The sequence below is a fragment of the Oratosquilla oratoria genome, chromosome 13 (assembly GCF_046742065.1).
Source record: "Oratosquilla oratoria isolate Oo_2021 chromosome 13, ASM4674206v1, whole genome shotgun sequence".
Classification (NCBI taxonomy): domain Eukaryota; kingdom Metazoa; phylum Arthropoda; class Malacostraca; order Stomatopoda; family Squillidae; genus Oratosquilla; species Oratosquilla oratoria.
Window position 1 is genome coordinate 61,763,251 of NC_134789.1, and position 20,000 is coordinate 61,783,250.

At 37.1% G+C, this 20,000-nt stretch overlaps 2 protein-coding genes across 6 annotated transcripts in view; both read left to right on the plus strand.

The window, feature by feature from the left end:
• The window catches only part of LOC143032457 (ER degradation-enhancing alpha-mannosidase-like protein 2), a 43,812-nt gene extending 33,731 nt beyond the window's left edge, over positions 1 to 10,081 (plus strand). For all 5 annotated transcript variants that reach the window (XM_076197268.1, XM_076197267.1, XM_076197266.1 and 2 more), the window contains 3 exons: positions 840 to 1,004; positions 6,207 to 6,396; positions 6,786 to 10,081. In XM_076197268.1, the coding sequence (XP_076053383.1) occupies positions 840 to 1,004; positions 6,207 to 6,396; positions 6,786 to 7,834 (1,404 nt within the window). In that variant the 3' untranslated portion in view covers positions 7,835 to 10,081. The remainder of the gene's footprint in view (positions 1 to 839; positions 1,005 to 6,206; positions 6,397 to 6,785) is intronic.
• A 1,951-nt stretch (positions 10,082 to 12,032) lies between these two features.
• Positions 12,033 to 20,000, plus strand: part of LOC143032458 (uncharacterized) — a 20,180-nt gene continuing 12,212 nt past the window's right edge. Inside the window, exon 1 of the mRNA XM_076197272.1 lies at positions 12,033 to 12,258. The gene's annotated coding sequence lies outside the window, so the exon portion shown is untranslated. The remainder of the gene's footprint in view (positions 12,259 to 20,000) is intronic.

The following is a 20,000-nucleotide window of genomic DNA, read 5'->3' on the forward strand; positions in this document are numbered from 1 at the left end:
TTCCTCCTAATGTACTTTTAATGCATGATTTATTTATCATGAGTTGTGTGTATGAATGATGTATGTATAAACATTGTTTTGTGGATGAATGTTACATGTGAATCATGCTAGTGACCATCAGATGTGGAAGGTGGTGGTAGTGGTGGTGTGTAGGGGGTGGCACTTACCCATGTCGGGGCCCTGTGTCCATGTAGATGAAGCAGTAGGGGTAAACCAGCTTAGGCTGTTGGACCTTGTGGATGTGTTATGTCTTGCTGCATTACTTATGAGTTGGGCATGGGGGGGGGGCAGGAATTCTCCTTTGTCCACAAGGAGTAAAGATAAAAGGGAAACAAAGGGGTGACAGATGGGAGTGGGATGTTCTTGTTACCTCCATTATAAGGAGGAAGAAATATCTTGGTATCTAGATAGATAGGTAACCTTGAGTTTCACCAGTAGGAAACCTGCATCTCAGTAGTGGTCAGCAGTGGTCTTAGGTCCCTCCTACAGAACATATTGGGAAGAATTATTGGACTATTGTCTGTGTTGTACCTCTATAACTTCAGTTTCTCCTTCAATTTTTCCACCACCCCAAAGAATTCACCTCATCATTTTTACCTTTGCATCCTATAGTATGGGACAAGAATATTGTCAACATATTCCTCTGCATCAAAAAAGGCAGCTACAGTAATTGGGGGAAACAACGGAACTAGGGACCTCCTTTTTTTTCATATTTTTATCTGACGTGGTCAACAGAAATTATGCTTTCACTTAGCCACCCTCCTTGTAAGGGAAGAATCAAGGTCTTTATATATTACTCTATGTGCTTGCACATTAAATCATATATAAACTTTTTTCAGGGTGAAGCAGCAAACAATCGTCAGGGTTATCCTCTACGGCCAGAGTTAATTGAGTCCTTGATGTATGTCTACAGAGCTACACAAGACCCCTCTCTTTTAGAGATGGGAGTATCAATACTGAGAAGTATTCAGCATTCAGCCAAAACACCATGTGGCTATGCAACAGTAAGTTTAAAAGATGAGATGTTATATATGTACACACATGCACACACTTACGAGCTTCTGAGCTGTCAGCACCGCTAAACTAGAGCTCCAAAGGCTGCCAAACAAGACAAAAACTCTCAGTAGTGCAAAGAAAACAAGAAGCCTGGTTTGTATTGAATGGGAGGGGGAGCACTTGTGGTTACCCAAAATGATTTATCTGCAGTGTTAAATTGATGTAATGAGTGAAAGTGCAAGAAAATAAAAACAATGATTTTGAGCCGAATGTCGACCCAAATACAGAGCCCTCTGGAGACGCTGTGCTGAAATTAAATGTAAACAGAGGCCTTGAAACACATAGGATTTTTCAACTGTATAACAAAGACTTTTTCTGGTTATGGTAAGTACGAAATACGAAATTTGAGTCGAATCTTAGACATGGAAAGGGAGATGTGTATTAGTAGTAAATTGTGGGAGAAAGAATTCATAGAACTAAGGAAAGAGATTGTAAATCTAATGAAAGGCCTTTTTGAAGCTAATAAGAAGATATGTGAACTAAAGAAAATAAATTCTGAACTAAATAATGAGCTAAAAGGATTAAAAAAAGATCTAATGGAGGTTAAATGGGACAATGAAAATATGAAAATCAGTGATACTACCAATAGTGAGAACTTAAAAAAAGAGGTAAATGAAAAAAAAAATACAAACAATGTCTGAAAGAATTAAAGAAAACTTAGGTGAGGAAAATTTGCAGAAGATTAAGAAATGGAATGAAAATAGAGAAAATGAAGAAATTGATTTTAAAGAAATACTACAGCAATAGATGCAGGAAAAGGCAAAGGACAAAATTATTCAAGTAATCAAAGAAAAAGCAAATTGGGTCAGAGAGACAGTGGATAGGAAAAAGTGTATTGTGGTATATGGATTAAAGGAAAAACATGGTCTGGTGAGGTAACATGAGAAAAAAAGCAGAAAAATAAATAGCAATAACAATTCTAAAAAAAAATACAAGATAATGACCAGGAAGTAGAGAAAGATATAGAACTGTATAGAATGGGACAATATTCTAAAGGAAGAAATCAATCTCTAAAGGTAAAACCAAGATCACAAATGGTAGTAGAAGACATAGCAAAAGCAGGCAAGGACATGACACTATTTTAATATTGTGTCATGTCCTGAACACAAGCATGCCAGTATGGTTCTTACTTACCTTGAGAAGGATTTTTCTGTGGGACTGATGTCTAGGGGTTGTTGGAGTATTGAGTTTTGTGATTTGTGTTGGAGAGCTTGTTTTGTGGTACAAGTGTGAATGTGTTTTTGTGTGCATGTATTGTGTGGCACAGGTGGTAGGTCCTTTAGTGACCTGAATACTTTAATCATGTAACCTCTTTGATCTCTCAGTGCTGGTAGATCCAGTGCTTTTAGTTTCTTTTTATATGGTTTATCTGTCAGGCAAGAAACCAGTTTGGGTGCTACCTTGTGTATTCTTTTGATCTTGGTTATAACTTTCACTGTGTGAGGACCATACAACTGATATATATTTCAGTCTTGGATGGATTAGGGTTTCTGTAAGTTTTTCCGTTATCTTAATGTCCTGCAACAGTCCATACATCTTTCCCACAATCTTATTCATGAGTCTGTTAACAGCTTGTCTTTAATCATGATTCCCAAATGTTTCTTTTCTTTTACCTTTGTAATGGATGTATTCCCAAGAAATTGCTCATAGATGGTCTTTAAGGGGCCATCACTTTTTCTTTTCATAATTTTGAAAAGCATACAAAGAGTACTTTTTTTTTTTCCTGGGCACCCTCCAAATGAGTACAAAATTCACTGGTGAGAAATGTAGTAACATATTTGTAAATCACAACTAACACCACAGTCTGACGAAAGAGCTGAATAAGCGAAACTATATATTTTGATTGCTAACTGCAATTCTCTTCAGTAGGATTGCAGTTAGCATACATACGTACATATACCAAAGGCTTTTTCCCCCTTACAAGGGAGGTAGCCAAAAAGAAAAAGGCATAAAGGCCATTCCCACCCATTCCATCCCTAATACACTCCACTCCCCTCCACCCTCTACCCTCCCTCTTATCTTGGCACCTCCTGGATGACGGGTCATCCCTGCATCTTGTCCACTGCCCTGGGTCAGAGGCAGTGTTGCAAGACACAGCACATCCACAGCAAGGCCACTTCATTAAATTAGCAACTCCCCCTCTCCATCCCCTCATGCAGAAAAGGAGAAGACGGGGAGAAATCCCTCCAGGCTGCGTCACATTTTTCTCATATATACTACCGCACCCCCCATTCCACCTCATGCATCACAGCATCCAAATACAATCATTCTCCATTCACCCCTGTCTTCTTTCCTCTCCTGTCCTTCCTCAACAGATATTCCTCTCTTCCCCAAAGCCCCTTTCACCCCATCCATCCATCTCATCCTAGGTCGACCCCTCATGCTCACTCCCCCCACATCTGCCTTCCATACCTCTTTTACTAGTCTTTCTTCACTCATTCTTTCCATGTGTCCAAACCATCCTAATACTTTTTCATCCACCCTATCTCCCAACTCCCTTACCACCCCTGTTCTCCTCCTCACCTCCTCATTTCTCACTCTATCCAGCCTAGTAACTCCCATCATACTTCTCAGACACCTCATCTCAAACACATTCAAACTCCTCTCTTCCTCTTTTATGTTCCATGTTTCTGCCCCGTACAGTGCTCAATTGAAATATATAGTTTTGCTTACTCAACTCTTTCTTTCGTCCAACTGTGGTGTTAGTTGTGGAATACAAACTTATTGAGCAAAAGAGTTATTTCTTTATATGGAGGAATGATTCATTAATGCAAAATGTATAGCTGTCAGTTTAGAGTTCAAAATGTCTTTAGATAGCCAGAGAATAGTGGCAAAAAAAAAAAAAAAAAAAAAAAAAACCCACCCACAACACCAGAACAAATCAACTGGAATGTTCAGCATTCAACTTGCTATTGGCAAGAAAACACATGATATATCAGGCATAAAAATGGACTGTTATATTTGATATATGTAGACTTTCCAGTCCATGTCATTGGGGTTGTCATCATGTGTAGTCATGCAAAATAGTTCTTTGAAAAGCAAGCTTAAATTAGTGTGAGCTTTTTGTAATTCATAAATTTCACCATGTTTTCAAAGGTAGAGCTTTGTTGAGTAGGGAAAAAGCTTTTGCCAATCTACTTGTAGTGAACTTTTTACAGGAACTTCTTCCTTCCTCCATTCTTCCTCTGCAACTCAAAGATTTTCATCTTCAGCTCTAGACTGGCAGTAGACTGGAAGTGAACATTAAGGGAGAGCGACTGGAGGAAGTGGATAGTTTTAGATACTTGGGTTCAAGTGTAGCAGGAAAAGGTGGAGTGAAGGTGGAGGTAGAATGTATATTGAGAGAAGCGAGTAAATGCCTTGGTGGTTTAAAGAGTGTAATGAGGAATAGACATTTGGGAATGGATGCGAAGAGGAGACTGTATGAAGGAGTGATTGTGCCAACAGCACTGTATGGGGCAGAAACGTGGAACATAAGAGAAGAAGAGAGAAGGAGTTTGAATGTGTTTGAGATGAGGTGTCTGAGAAGTATGGTGGGGGTTACTAGGCTGGATAGAGTGAGAAATGAGGAGGTGAGGAGGAGAACAGGGGTGAAAAAGGATTTGGGAGATAGGGTTGATGAAAGAATATTAGGATGGTTTGGACACATGGAAAGAATGAGTGAAGAAAGACTAGTAAAAGAGGTATGGAAGGCAGATGTGGAGGGAGTGAACATGAGGGGACGTCCTAGGATGAGGTGGATGGATGGGGTGAAGGGGGCTTTGGGGAAGAGGGGAATGTCTGTTGAGGAAGGAAGGGAGAGGACGGAAGACAGAGGTGAGTGGAGAATGGTTGTATATGGATGATGTTGTGACTGCATGAGGAGGAATGGGCGGGGGGGTGGGGTAGTAGGTGTGAGTAAATTTTGACGCAGCCCGAAGGGATTTCTCCCCGTCCTCGCCTTATATGCAAAGGGGGACGGAGAGGGGGGGTCGCCGATTAAATGAAGCGGCCTTGCTGTGGATGTACTGTGTCTTGCGACACTGCTTCTGACCCAGGTCGGTGGGCAGGGTTCAGGGATGACCCGTCATCCAGGAGGTGCTCAGATGAGAGGAAGGGTGGGAGGGGTGTGGAGTGTATTTAGGGATGAAATGGGTGGGAGTGTTTTTATGCCTTTCCCTTTTTGGCTACCTCCCTTGGAAGGGGGAAAAAGCCTTGGTATATGTATGTATGTATGTAGCTCTAGATTAGTAGCCTTCTTCTCCTTCTTGGATGGTCTGTCAGTAGAAGTAACACTCTTCCTCTCTGTTGACATTTTAAGTCTTAGAAGTGGAAGTTAGCAAGAGCTATGAACAGGACTCTGCAGGAGATGCTTGTGTATATATTTACCTAGTTGTATCTTATGGGAATGGGAGCTATGCTTGTGGTGTTCCATCTTTGTATATCACAGTGTCTAGTTTGCTCTTAAATTCGTGTATGGTTTTTGCACACACTATTGTTTTGTCCAGTTTGTTCCAGATATCCACCACTCTGTGTGGAAAACTTTTTTTTTTTTCAGGTATCTTTTTTTTTTTTTCAAGTCCTCTATCAAGGACTTCTGTGCCTTTCATGATTCTGTAGATGGTCAGTAGGTTGCCTCTTTCTCTTCTAGTTATGTGTGTTACTACACTATTCCACATAGCTTAGAAGGTGATATAGTCTAAGCTCAATCAATACAGGAGTTCAAATCTAAATATGATAATTGGAAATCAAAGATATAGGTTAAGTTGGAACTGTTGTTGTACATAGACAATTTGTCACCCTTTTTGAAAACAGGAGCAACGTTTGCCTGCCTCCAAGAAATAGGCACAAAACTTATGTCTACCAATGTATTAAATATTTCCATTAATTGGACATAGATTCCAAATTTACACTCTTTTAACACTCAGAATTTTTTTGTCTGGAAACAGGAATTTTGTATCTTTAAGTCTATCAACCTGTTTGACTACTGTGCCAAATGGACTAAATTCAAACACTTTTCAACTCGGTTTTATACTGCCTACTGTATGAATAATTACACAGTCAGGGTGGTTGTAAGTGCAAGTGATCTTGAGTTACATAGGTTGTAAGTCAGTAACTACTCGTGTATGAATAAGCTTATATATATTTTTGGTTACAATTTTTCTTTCCAGGTTAAGAACGTCAATGACCACACTCTTGAGGATAGGATGGAAAGTTTCTTCTTGGCTGAGACCACAAAATATCTGTATTTGTTATTTGATCCTCACCATTGGCTACATAATACTGGTGCCTATGGAACGCTACATACAGTCGACAAACAAGAGTGTGTACTTGAAGCTGGAGGCTACATCTTTAATACAGGTTGATAGTTATATATTCTATTCTTTTGTGTTTGGACTTGTATTTATTTATTCATTAATTAGGATATCATTAGGGCTTAAACATGTTTGATTTTGAAAAAGCCTTTAGTATATGTATGTATGTATATATGTATATATGAAAAGCCTTTTAGGAAACATTTTTACCATTTGTAGATACCTTGCAGGACATTTTGTTTCAGGCCCAGATCTATCTATTTAATGTTCTGACTTTTTAATTATTTTTAAGCATTGTAATTGGTTTGTTAAGTCACATTGCAAATTTGTCTATACATCAGAAGGCTATTGCTGGTTACCTTAGGGTTATAGGTACTCTGCAAGAGGGATTATTTGAGTGACATATACATCATGCCTCATTTTTCTTTATTGCAGAAGCCCACCCGATTGACCCTAGTGCACTGAGCTGCTGCACTGCCCATAAGGACCTTGTGCCTCTATCCACTGAAGATAGAGTATCAATACTTTTAGATCCATCAGCACATTGGCCAAGGCATAAAGGAAAACCTGTCTCAACATCTGTAAAAGACAATGACAAGAATAACAAAAGTAGTGGTGAGGAAGAACCAGTACAGAGTGGCAAATTAAGCGTAGAAACAGGGGAAACAGAAGATACTCTCACAAGTTCAGGTGATTCTGGTGAAGTTGAAATATCCGATTCAGAAGACGAGAAATCAGATAATAAGGATTGTGAAGATTCAAACAGAATTCTTGATAATGTGTCAGACACTACTACTGTAACAGTCAGCGTAAGTGAAGAAACATTAGCAGAAATAACTCAGACAAATGTGGTTGATCAGAAGTCAACGAGTGAACCTATACATTCTGAGAAGGTTCCTGTCAGTGTTAATGAGCCAAGTGGAGGTATGGTGACAGACAAAGAACCAACCATGATGACGAACAAAGATGTAATTATGATGACAAGCAAAGAAGTAACCTTGGCTGAAAAAAATAAAGTGGAAAGTGACTCGATAATCTCGCCAAAGGAAGAGCTGGTTGAAAAGGTTGCCAAAGAGAGCCAAGGAACAGTAGGCCTACATGGGAACAGTGTAGATGAAGGTACCACTACCTTAAAGAAAGAAGCAGGACCCAGATTTTCCAGTTTAAGTGAAGTTGCAGAACGAGGAGAAGGCAATATGTCAGGAATGGAAAACTCTGCTCTTCATGCAAGTGTATCCAGTTCTAAATATGTTCACACATCACCAGACACTTTATCACCAGTTCCCAGTACAGGCTATGCAGATACTATAACCTTACCGCCACTAAGAAAAGTATTTGCTCTGGATGCAATGAAAGAAAGACTCCAAATAGATTTGGCAAGTTATGTCAATCTTACTCTAAATTCCAGTTTTGATGATTTACTTTGTCCCCATCCACCATTTACATACATGTTGAATATTAAAGGGCAAATGTTTAATCCATAGTGGATCAATATTCCATATAGATTCATATGTATAATTCATTCATGTTAAACTGTAATTGCTCAAGTAGGAAGGGGCACATAATAAAAAAGTGCAGTTTTAAAAGGTAAATAAATGGTACTCTAGGTATTTGATATTTCTGGGAAATTGTTAGATTTTAGTGGTGCAAGGAAATTTGACCCACCCTCACTCTTTTTGGTTTTGGAGACCAGATAACCCACTATTGAAGGATGGGTTGAGATCCCCTTTCATAGGGAAAAGTACTGTAATCGAGAAAAAAAATCTTCATTTAATTTTACATTATATGTATAGATGTGTAAAGAATATTGCTGAGTTTTAAGAAGCCATATTGGTTATGTATTGCCAAATATTTAGCAAGTCTTGGTAGTAATCCTTTTTAAGTCATTGACAGGAGAGAACACATTCAAGCTCAAAGGGAGGTCAAAGGAAGGTGACAGGAGTCCCAAGCATTCCATATCCTTTATTGCTGTGCATGATCACTGGCATTAGATTGTCTTATTCTTTCAGCTTAAAAATTACATTATTTTAATTTTTTTATCAAGCAGTATTATGAAGTATTCTAGCAAGAATGGTAGAGGGTATGTGAATAGGTGTGGAATTCTAGTTGTGATTTTGTATGAATTTTAAGACTATCCTGTCAGGAGTATGGAACACAAAGAATATCAGTTAAAGAACTTATGATAAATTTAGTTTAAGATGTTACAGTTTGTTTAAGATGAAGGAATATTGGCAGGAAGAAAGGATGAAGGGCGTTTCTTAAATACATATCTTTTGCCTTTTCTTTAAAAAAGAGTACTGAACATATAAAGAAGCATCTAAAAGAGGGAAATATAGTTAGATTAATAGTGTCATGCATAGATTTCAAGGAAATGAGTGAAACTTCATTTTTATAACATTGTAGTGGTAGAAAAGGGTACATCTTGATTGAGAAAAAATTGATATTGTACTGTTACCTTCCATATAATAGATATTTTTAATACATAATTGCTCCCCAGCATATGAGTGATAAGGATTTATATATCAATTATGCCATTTACTAGTGCAGAGTAGTGTTTTTAGTTAACTAGGTATTTGTGACAAATTGAATTTGAGATAAATGAATTTTAGAGGTGGAATAATGATGATAAATGAACTTTAGAGTTGATATAATGATAATAATTGCTGCCTTCATTTTGGCTGACTGGAAACCTGTGGCCTCACAGTGGCTGATGATGGTTCTGGTGCCCTCTCAGATCTCTCTAGGAAGAAACTTTGAACAGGTGTCTTGTGTTTCAGTAGTGTGGAACAGTTTCTATGTCAATGACTTATAGTAGTAGAGAGGGAGTAGTTGATCATTGTTGGTTTGCCTATTGTGAAAAGGTAGAGGAAACACAATTGATAGAGAGAGATCTAAGGGCCAGTCTATATACCAGGTGCAGCCTCCAGATGGAGATGAGGGTGTTAACAGGTTTGGAAGACATTTTGCAGAACCACCATTTACAGGTACCTGTCATTGGTTCCATAGAAGTGGAATAGTGGGAATAGTTCTCTCTCATTTATGGCATTTTGTGAAATACTTCATGTAGATAGTGTGGATAAGGTGGTTGGTAAATGCAAAGAGTGCTAGCCATAGATTTAGAATTTGTGGATGAAGATAGAAGGTCATTGTGTGGTTGGTTCTCAAGAGAGGCTGACACAGTTAGTGACTGGGTTTTGAAATGTCTATGAGAGAAGAAAGTTATGAGTGAATGATGGGCAGAATAAAGTGATATAATATTGAAAAAATGAGGATGGTTGCAGAGGTTGAGACGCTTCAGGAAGTGAAGAGTTTTATGTATGTGGGATTATGGTACATAGCAGTAAATAGGAAAAGATGTGGAGGATACCTATAAGGTAAAGGAATTGAGTAAATGTATTGGTGGAATAAGTAGTATTATAAGAAATAGGTATTTGGAGATGAATGCAAAGAGGTTCTATGAAGGAATAATTGTATTCATGATACTGTATGGAATACGAGACTTGGAATATAAAACGGATGGAGAGGAAGAGATCGTGTTTTTGAAGATTTGTTTGAGAAATGTAATAGGTGTAACAAGAATGGATGCAGTGAGAAATGTGAAGGTGAGACAGAGAATGGGGATGATAAAGGAACTGGTGGATATGATAGAAGAGTGCTGTGATAGTTTGACATATGGGAAGAATAATAGAGGAAAGAATAGTGCTGTGATAGTTTTGACATATGGAAAGAATGATTGAGGAAAGAATAGAGTGCTGTGATAGTTTTGACATATGGAAAGAATAAATAAGGGAAGAATAGAGTGCTGGGATAGTTTTGACATATGGAAAGAATAATTGAGAAAAACAGAAGAGGAGAGAATGAGGTTGAGAGGGAGACAATGAATGAGATAGATTGAAGAGTGCTGTAGTCTGTTGAGTAGGAAAGAGAGAGTGCAAAAGATAGGAGTGAATGGAGGGAGATTGTGAATGAATAACGGGTTGACAATGCCTAGAGATGTTTATGATTTATACAGAATGGATGAGGGTAGGGGGTTCCCATATAATGAAGCAGATGAGGTAAACTAGCTCCAGCTGTTGGGCCCTGGTATGGAAAACTGTGCCTTGCTGCATTACTTTCAGCCCAAGCAGTATGGCAGGTAATAGGGCAGTCCTTCATCTCAGAGATGCTGAGATGGGAGGGGTAGGTGAATATATGATGTAAGTTTGTACTTTGAATTGGCTAAGGGAGAAAGAGCACTTGGTATGTTTATGTATATACAAAATAGTGTTTCTGTGATATAAAAATAAATATACTTTAAGGGAATGCACATAAGCAAACAAATATTTATTTGAATTTATATACAGTATATATGTGTATGGACTTGGACAAGGTGTTTGGGTGTTTAAGGGTCTAATCAGGTACAATAATTGTCTGCAGATATATTTATCATTATCTTAACAAAGGTCATTGCTATATGTGTACAAATATTTATGGCCATTGGCCCTTTTTTTGGTTGTATATATTTATAAGTTTGAGATTTTTCTACAGTCACACATGTGCAGAAATCATTAAAGTCTTTGTGATCAATGTATATATCTTTTATATCTATACCCTACATTATGGATAATATGTATAATAACTTGGTTAATTTTTTTCCAAGTTACTCCTTTTACTTCCATCTCACAGATTCTTGTAATTTCTTCCTGCTTTAACCATGTGAAAATCTTTTCCCTTTTGCTCATCTTCAAAAACAGACACCTTCATCTAGAGAAATTGGCATCTAGTCTCTAGACCAGACCCAAGATCTGTTAACTTCTATGAGGTTGTTCACCCACTTTTTCATGATGGAAAGCTGACAAAAGCAACCCTCTTCTTATTAGATGGTGAGGTAGAAACAGACCCAGGGATAGAAAATTAACTTCAGTGCCAGAAAATGTAATGGAAATGGGGAAATAGCTCAAAAAGACAATTTTTTAAAATCAATTGTTAGCTCAAGTTATACTAAGTGGAGAACCTGCAACCCCACAGTGGCTGACAATGGTACACATATTTCCCAAAAAGAAAATTTGGATTGTTGTTTATGTTGTATTAGTGTGGGACTTCTATGTTGCTGATTGAAAGTGGTAGGTGGACAGGAGTTCCCCATTTGTGAAAATGTGTAAGAAATACAGATGAAGTTTAAAAAGAGATATTTTGGGCCTAGTCCAGAAATTGAGTGTCAACCATTCAGGGCTGTACCTTGTAATGTATGTGAGGGGGTTGACAGGTATTGAAAATAGCTTTGTTGTCCATCTTGCAGGACCATTGCATGGGGGTTCCAGTCATTGGTCCCTTGATTTATTCAAGGGGAAGAGAAATCATTACAAAGACATACATACATACACCTTGGGCTTTTTTCCTTTACAAGGGAGGTAGCCAAACTTGAACACATAAATCCACTCCCACCCATTTCATCCCCATATATATTTCATCCCCATATACACCACTCCTTCCCTCTTTTCTTGGCTCCTCCTGGATGATGGGTCATCCTTGCATCTCGCTCACTGCACTGGGTCAGAAGCAATGCAGCAAGACACAGCACATCCACAACAAAGCCACTTCATTTAATCAGCGACCCCCCTCTCCATCCCTTCATGCAGAAAAAGAGAAGATAATAAGGCCAAAGGACCACAAAGGACCACAAAGGCAAAGCATGCCGACAGGAGACCCCCCGATAATATTTTAAGATTACAAAGACAAAAGAAGGAAAAGATCTGGGAATACTGATAAGACATAACCTGTTACCTGACAAACATACCAGATTGCTTAATCTGCCCTAGTTTGGAATATACAAATGTTGTGTGGTCTCCATGCAAAAGAGGACATAACAAAATTGAGAAAATACTAATAGCAGTGACCAAAATAGTCCCCAGCTTTGCAGATAAATCATGTGAGAGACTAGGAGCACTAGAGCTACTATCACTAAAAGAATGTAGAGAAAGAGGTGGTGCTCAGATCACTTATTGTGGTGGACAAAACTGACATAGAGGATCTCTTGGTTTGGGACGGGAGGACATCATGAGGTCATGGGAGTAAATTAATAAATATGGTGAAACCTCGGATAGCAAACCTATCCATTCGTAAACCAAAATAAGTATGGATAACATGTAAATGGAGCAGCTGGCCCTACTGTGCATGTGTTGTGTTTTGATGCATTGTTTCTGACCCAGACAGTGGGCAGAGGACAGGGATGACATTTACCAATGAAAAGATCAAATGGGTGGGCATTGATACGTGACTTGGCTAGTTACCTCCCTTATGAGAGAGGAAGAAGCCTATTGTTACATAAATAGGTAGACAGATCAATAGAGTGATTTTTTTTCACTATCTGAGAATTTATTACATCCAAGATTTTATTTCATTTATCTATTTATTTTTTTGCTTTCATATTTTGTCTTGTGGCCCATGGCACAGTCACCCTACATTCAATTAAAATGTGAACAAATAAAATTCACTTGATAAAGATCACTTATTTAGCCTGATTTTCACTGTGAAGGGACAGTGAAATATGAATATTAATGTCTTTTACTCTAAACATGCTATTTTGTCACCAAATGTCTTGACACCAGATGTGTCATCTTGTCTTGATCCCCCATAGGTTGATTCAATCATTCCTCATGCAACATTCCTCAGTTTCTTATTTGCTGGAACCCTGTCTATTAATGTGTACTCAGAATTAATGGATTTCTCTTCGAAGTATATATCTCACAAGGTGTGTTTCACACCTTATCTATTACAGTATACTGTTATGCATGTATACAGACATTACATTAGTATGTTCAGTACAAAGCATATACATAAGGAGTTGGGTGACAGTGGACCTGACTGGTGCCCAGGAAAGTCAGAAAGGCCTTTCCAGGTCTAGTTAAGTACCTGTTTGGATCCCTAGCCAGACCTATGTTCTTATAATTAAATGTATATTTCATTGTAAAGTTGTAAGTTCAGTTGTTTGTAAATAGAATTATACAGTTCATTGTATTATTTCTTTCATTTTTGCCTCCTCTTGACTCACCCTTACTCAATTGTGAAACAGTCCTAACAAGGATGTTTTAGTAACATATAGGGGCCTATCCAGAGATGGCTTTAATTTTATTAGACGTATCTTGTGAATCACCATACTAACTCAATGGCTTCATGTGTCCGTATTTGACCTAGGTATTGATGGAGCCAGGCAGCCTTTATGTTGTGCATTATGGTGTCATTATTCACGTTTCATCTAATTTGCCAACTCTTGTTGTATCTCACATTTATTTTATCTGTCGGAAGTTTTCTTTTAGCATAACTAATAGATTCCTCATGAGTGTGACTTTTGTGGACTCAGTGTTGTTGATGTTTGCTGTATGGTTGTGGGCCTGAGTTGAGTCATCATCTCATTTTGTATGTTCCACCGTGCACTTACCATTTTAATCTATGTAGATATACATATATAGGTATATATATATGTATTTACCTAGTTGTATTTTATGGGAAGGGGAGCTATGCTCGTGGGGTCCCGTCTTCATATCTCATTTTATCTAAACTATTTTTAAATTCATGTATTGTTTTTGCACACACCACTTTCTCATCTAACTTGTTCCAACTGTCTATTACTCTGTGAGGAAAGCTGTTCTTTTTCAAATATCTTCTATAGCTGTCTTTTTTTATTTTCTTTCCGTGTCCTCTTGTATTTCTGTCATCCCATTTTATCAGATTCTCTCTATCAGTAATTTCTATGCCTTTCATGATTCTGTAAATAGCTATCAAATCTCCTCTCTCTCTTCTTTGCTCTAGTGTCTGTAGTTCAAGTTTTTCTAGTCTCTCTTCATATGATAGTTTTGAGAGTGTTGGTGCCAATTTTGTAATTGCTCTTTGTATTCTTTCAAGTTTTTTTATACATTTTTTTGTACTTGGTGACCATATCGTTGCTGTATATTCCAATCTTGGTCTTATCAGGGTGATTAGGATTTTCTTCAACATTTCTTCATCCAGGTATGTAAATGCAACTTTGCTTGTTCTTATTAAATTATAAGTTTCTCCAAAAATCTTATTTATATGTTTCTCAGGTGACATATTATTCATAACAATGACTCCCAGGTCCTTCTCATTTTCTACTTTTTTTATTCCTTCTTCTCCCAATTTATATGCTCCTGTTATTCTGTTTTTGCTTTTTCCAAATTCCATTATACTACACTTTTTTGTATTGAACTCCATCTCCCACTTCCTACTCCATTCCTGTACTTTATTTAGATCTCTCTGTAGTGATTCACAATCTAATTCAGTTTTCACTCTTTTCAGTAGTTTTGCATCATCTGCAAAGAAGCTCATATAGTTTTCAATTCCTGCATCCATATATAGCAAACATTATTGTGGCCAGAACTGTTCCCTGCGGAACACCGCTTATTACTTCATCCCATTTTGAGTGCTGGTTTCTTATCACTACTCTCATTTTTCTTTCTTGCAAAAAGTCTTCCATCCAATTTAGTAGTTTACCCTGTATTCCTCCTTCAGTTTCTAATTTCTTAAGCAACTTCTTATGTGGTGCTTTGTCAAAAGCTTTCTTTAGGTCTAAAAATGCACAGTCCGCCCATCCATCTCTTTCTTGTATTATATCTATTAGCCTTGAATAGAAACATATTAAATTGGTGATGCATGATCGTCCTTGTCTGAATCCAAATTGCCTTGGATTTAACACTTTGTTTTTTTTCTAAATATTTTACCCATCTACTTTTGATAATTCTTTCACAAATTTTTGCTATTGTACTTGTTAGAGAGACTGGTCTATAGTTGGTAGGTTCTTCTTTATTTCCTCCTTTATATATAGGTACTATATTTGCTTTTTTCCAATCTTCTGAAACTTTTCCTTCTTTCAAGGAACTATTTAGTATGCTATGTATTTTGTCTGCCAGTTCATTCCTGCATTCTTTCAGTATCCAGTTTGCTATTTCATCTGGTCCATGCGATTTTCTGACATCAAGATTACTCAAGTGTGTTAATATTTCATTCTTTGTTACTTATATTTCTTCCATAGGGGGGACTTTCTCTTTCCATTCGTTCTCTTCAGGTTGTATGTTCTCCCTTGTAAACACTGATTTAAAATGTTTGTTCATAATTTCCGCCATTTCCATTTCCTCAGTGTATTCAACTCCCTCCTGTCTTAATTTCTCCAAGTCTTGTTTGTTTTTCAGTTTATTGTTTACAAATCTGTAGAATAGTTTTGGTTGATCTTTACACTTTTCTATGATATCTTTTTCATATTTTCTCTTTTCCTCTCTGCACGTTTGTACATATTCATTTCTATAACAGGTATATATTTTCCATTTTTCAGGTCTTCTGTCTTTTTTCCATCTGTTCCAGGCTTTGTCTCTTTTGTCTTTTAACTCCCTACAACTTTTGTTGTACCAGCATTTTACATATTCTTTTTCTTGTTTTTGTCTTGGGACATACTTTTCCACTCCTTTTTTGTAATTTTGTTTTCAAAATATTCCATTTCTCTTCTACTGTTGTTTCTTCTTTGTATATTTCTTCCCAGTTTTCCTTTTGAAAGAATTCTCTTATTTTATCAAAGTTTGTTTTTTCATACATCATTCTTCCTTTTCTATATTGTTCATTTCTTTTAATAAATTTTTCTTCATTAAGTTCCAGTTCAATCAATATGTGGTCACTTTTACTTATTGGTGTTTTATATTCAATTTTGTCCACTATTCTAGGTTCGGATGTAATTATTAGGTCTAGTCTCGATGGCTCTTCTTCATTTCTATACCTAGTGTTCTCCTGTATCCATTGTGTCATTGTATGGTCAGTAACCATCTCAAGTAGAGCGTTTCCCCATGAGCCGTCTCCACCCTTTACTGTCATCTCTTCCCAGCAGATTTCTTTGCAATTAAAGTCGCCCATCATAACTATTTTTCCTCCCTCTTCCATTATCTTGTTTAATGTTATCTTTGTGTCCTCTAACATAATTTTATGTTCACTCTCTTCCCATGAGGCTGTTTTTGGGGGCACATAATTTATCACAAACTTTCTGCTCTTCTTATCTCTGTCTTCTACTTCCATCATTATCATCTCTACTGTATTCTTTCCATATGTGACACACTTCACGTTTATATCCTTCTTAGTCAGGAACATAACTCCACCCCCTTCCTTTTTCACTCTGTTTCTAATCCAATAATTATATGCATCATGTCCTACACTGTTGGGTGGTAGTGGACCTTTTAATTTTGTTTCTACAATTCCCATTATGTCTGGTTCTTTTTCCTTCAAATAATCATTCAGCTCATTCAATCCTGTTATTAATCCATCTATATTTGTGTAAGACACTCTTAGTTTTCTGCCACTTCCATTGTGTTCTCTGTTTCCCTTTTGTTTTTCTCTTGTATGTCGACTTTCTTTAGTTTCATATTCACTACTCTCCAATAGAATCTCTCTTTTTCTGACTCCGTTCTTATCTCGTTTTTTCCTTAGCTTGAAGTCTTTTCTGTTTTTCTTCCTCTCTTTCCTCTTTATTCATTTCCCTTTTTATCCATACCTTTTTATATTGTTCACTTGTTGCTAGTTTCCCTGTTTTGGATAAGATATTCTCAGCCGTAGTTTGTGACCTGAATTTAATCTTAATTGGTCTGGTCTTGTCTGTACTATATTTCCCGAGCCTGAATTTCTCTTCGATTTGTTTCATTATTTCTGGTTCATCTTCCTGAACTAATTCTAGTAAATTTCTTACTTTTTCATTTTCCTCTTTGATTCATGTGGTTCTATCTGGGTTATGTTTCTCTTCCATTCCTAATATAATTATACATTTCTTTCTGTCTGCTAAGCCTCTTACTATATTCTCCTTCTGTCTCATCACTTTAATAACTGAGTCTTCAGTTTGTTCATTCATTTGCTGTCTGATTATGTCAGTGAATGCAACTTTGCTATTTTCTTGGATTTTTTTCCAACCCTCCTTGTTCTCCTTATTATTCTCCTTTAAGACTTTATTCTCTTCTTTTACCTCTTTTAACTTTTTTTTTAATTCTTCAATTTCCTTAGTTAAGTTTTTGTTCGCCTTCTCTAGTTCTTCCAATTTTTCAACTCCCTGCACAATGTTGTTAACGTGACCGAACTTAAATTCCCAGTGCTCGATCATCTTATCGAGTTTCTCTTCTAGTCTTGTTAATCGGGGGGGGGGGGGTTGTGTCCCCCCCACCCTCTTTAAATCCCTGGAAAATATTCTCATCATCTTCTACTGTATTGCTCTTATCTATACTTCTAATCTTTACATTTTTGTTAGACATTTCATCATCGCTAAATTGGTCCGGCCCTCGTTTGTTTAGATTTCGTCTGCCTGCCTGGGCCAAATCCTCACCTTCCTCATTTCCTTCCATTTCCCTCAGTAATCCCTCCCCTTCTCCTTTTTCCTTACTTTCCCTACACCACGAGCAATTTCCCCCCACCCTGCAAATACAATAGGTACTTCCTTTGCTTTGGGATCCACGAAATTTCACTTTTTCTTCAGAACGTCGTCTATGCCGTCCGTTCGTTGAAGTGTGTGTGTGTGTATGTGTGTATCAAGGACTACCATTACACAGGACGTGCGCACCCATATACCTGGGTCCGCTAGTGGAGGCCATTGCTTTCTTTGTAACCTAACATTTTATATTGGACAAATATATCAAAACTAGAAACCTAACATTGTATATAGGACAAATATATCAACTATTGACTTATTCAATGCAGTATAAGTTAATATAAACTTTTATAGTGAAATAAGAAACTATTTTTAAGGCACTGTCATGCTTTGAAATGCCAATTTTAGCCGGACTTAACAGGTATTATTGTATGAGGTTAGTGGACACCAGGGTTGGCGATTTTTTTTTCTTTTTCTTTTTTTTTTCTTTTTAAAAAATATATATATTTTTTTATTAAAGCAGATTTATTTGATTTAAATGGATTTTTTTTTTATAGATTTTAAATATCGTGGGATTGCTATCTGATATGCGATCTGATTGCTAAAGTACATTTTTAGCATATCAATATAAGGAGCAGTGTTATATAGACTTGCCACAAGTATACAAAGAACGGTATAAGCCTACATATAGTATATATCACTGTGCAGCCCACAACAAGTTTCAACAAGATTCTTGTTGAAACTTGTTCTAGGTAAGCAGCTTCTCACTGAGTCAGTTGCTGCTTTGGAATCAACCAGGAAGGATGTCTTCTGGACCTGGCAGAGTGGTTCCTTCAGGCAGAAAAAAATATCTGGAATTATTTTGAAAAACTACCAACAACTTCTGGCAAAGGGTACCAAGCTAATTGCAAAGACTACAGCCAGGAACTACAGGACATTGTGTCAAGATTAAAATCTCACAGAGATAAATGCCATGGTTAGCCACAGCATACAGAAGAAATTGATGACCCAGGTAAATAATTTTAATTATATTGTGTGCATTCCCTTTTCATACGCAACTATATAAATTAGGTGAACAATGGAGAGCATGTGCAATAAAAATGTGAAGACCTAAAGATATGATACTTCAACTTCATTACTTCTAAATTTCGGTAATGACTATATACTGTATCCACTCAACTTTGGGGCCTAGATGATTGTTATTCATTACATTCAACATTGTGTAATATATTTCATAGGTTCCATTGGAATTCAGCCCACATGGGATTCAGTTCAAAGGGATTTAGCCTAACTCAGCCCAACAAACCCATTATTTTTAGTGAATTTAAAAGTGGACTGAATCCTGTGTGGGGGTGAATTCCAAGCCCACCTATTTCATATCCTGTTAATTATTTCCAAATAATTTAGTGGCTTGTGTGTATATGATCATTATCTAAAAAAATAACTACTGTACTCAAAAGTAGCCTAAATCACACTGTATTCATTCATTTATTTATTCATTTATAAATTATGCAATATGCTAAAAATTTCTGTTTCCATTTCAGGATCTGTATCAACAGCTTCAATCCCTTCATCATCGGTTCCACTTGAATTATCTGCAAACCTGACTCCACCATTAAAAAGGTCACTATCAGACTCCTCCACAGGCGCCGCTTCTGCTAAATCATTTTCATCTAAAAGAAAGTCATCAACATCTCTGGACAGATTTATCATAAAAACTTCAGCCTCTCAAAAGGAAAATGTCGACAAAGAAGTTGCAAGAATTATATTTGCTACAAATTCACCATTTCGTCTTGTTCAGCATCCTCAGTTTCTCAAGATGGTTCAGAACCTGAGGCCAGGTTATATTCCTCCATCCAGAAAAGATATTGCTGATAAGTACTTGGATCTTGTGTATGAAAAGGAATATAAAAAGTGTGCAGATGACTTGAATAATGAAACTGTATGTCTTTCAATTGATGGGTGGTCTAATATCCATAATGAGCCCATAATATGTGACACTCTAACAACATCCACTGGTCAGATTTATTTAGTTGACACAATAGACACATCAGGGAAAAATCACACTGCTGAATATCTTCTACAACTTGTACAAAATTCGATCAAGAAGGCTGAACAAGAATTTGGTTGTCACATTGGAAGTGTTGTGACAGACAATGCAGCAAATGTCACCAAGATGAGAAAACTCTTGGAGGAATCGAGTGAACCTGAGCATACCGTCCTCACATACGGTTTATACCGTTCCTTGTATACTTGTGGCAAGTCTATAT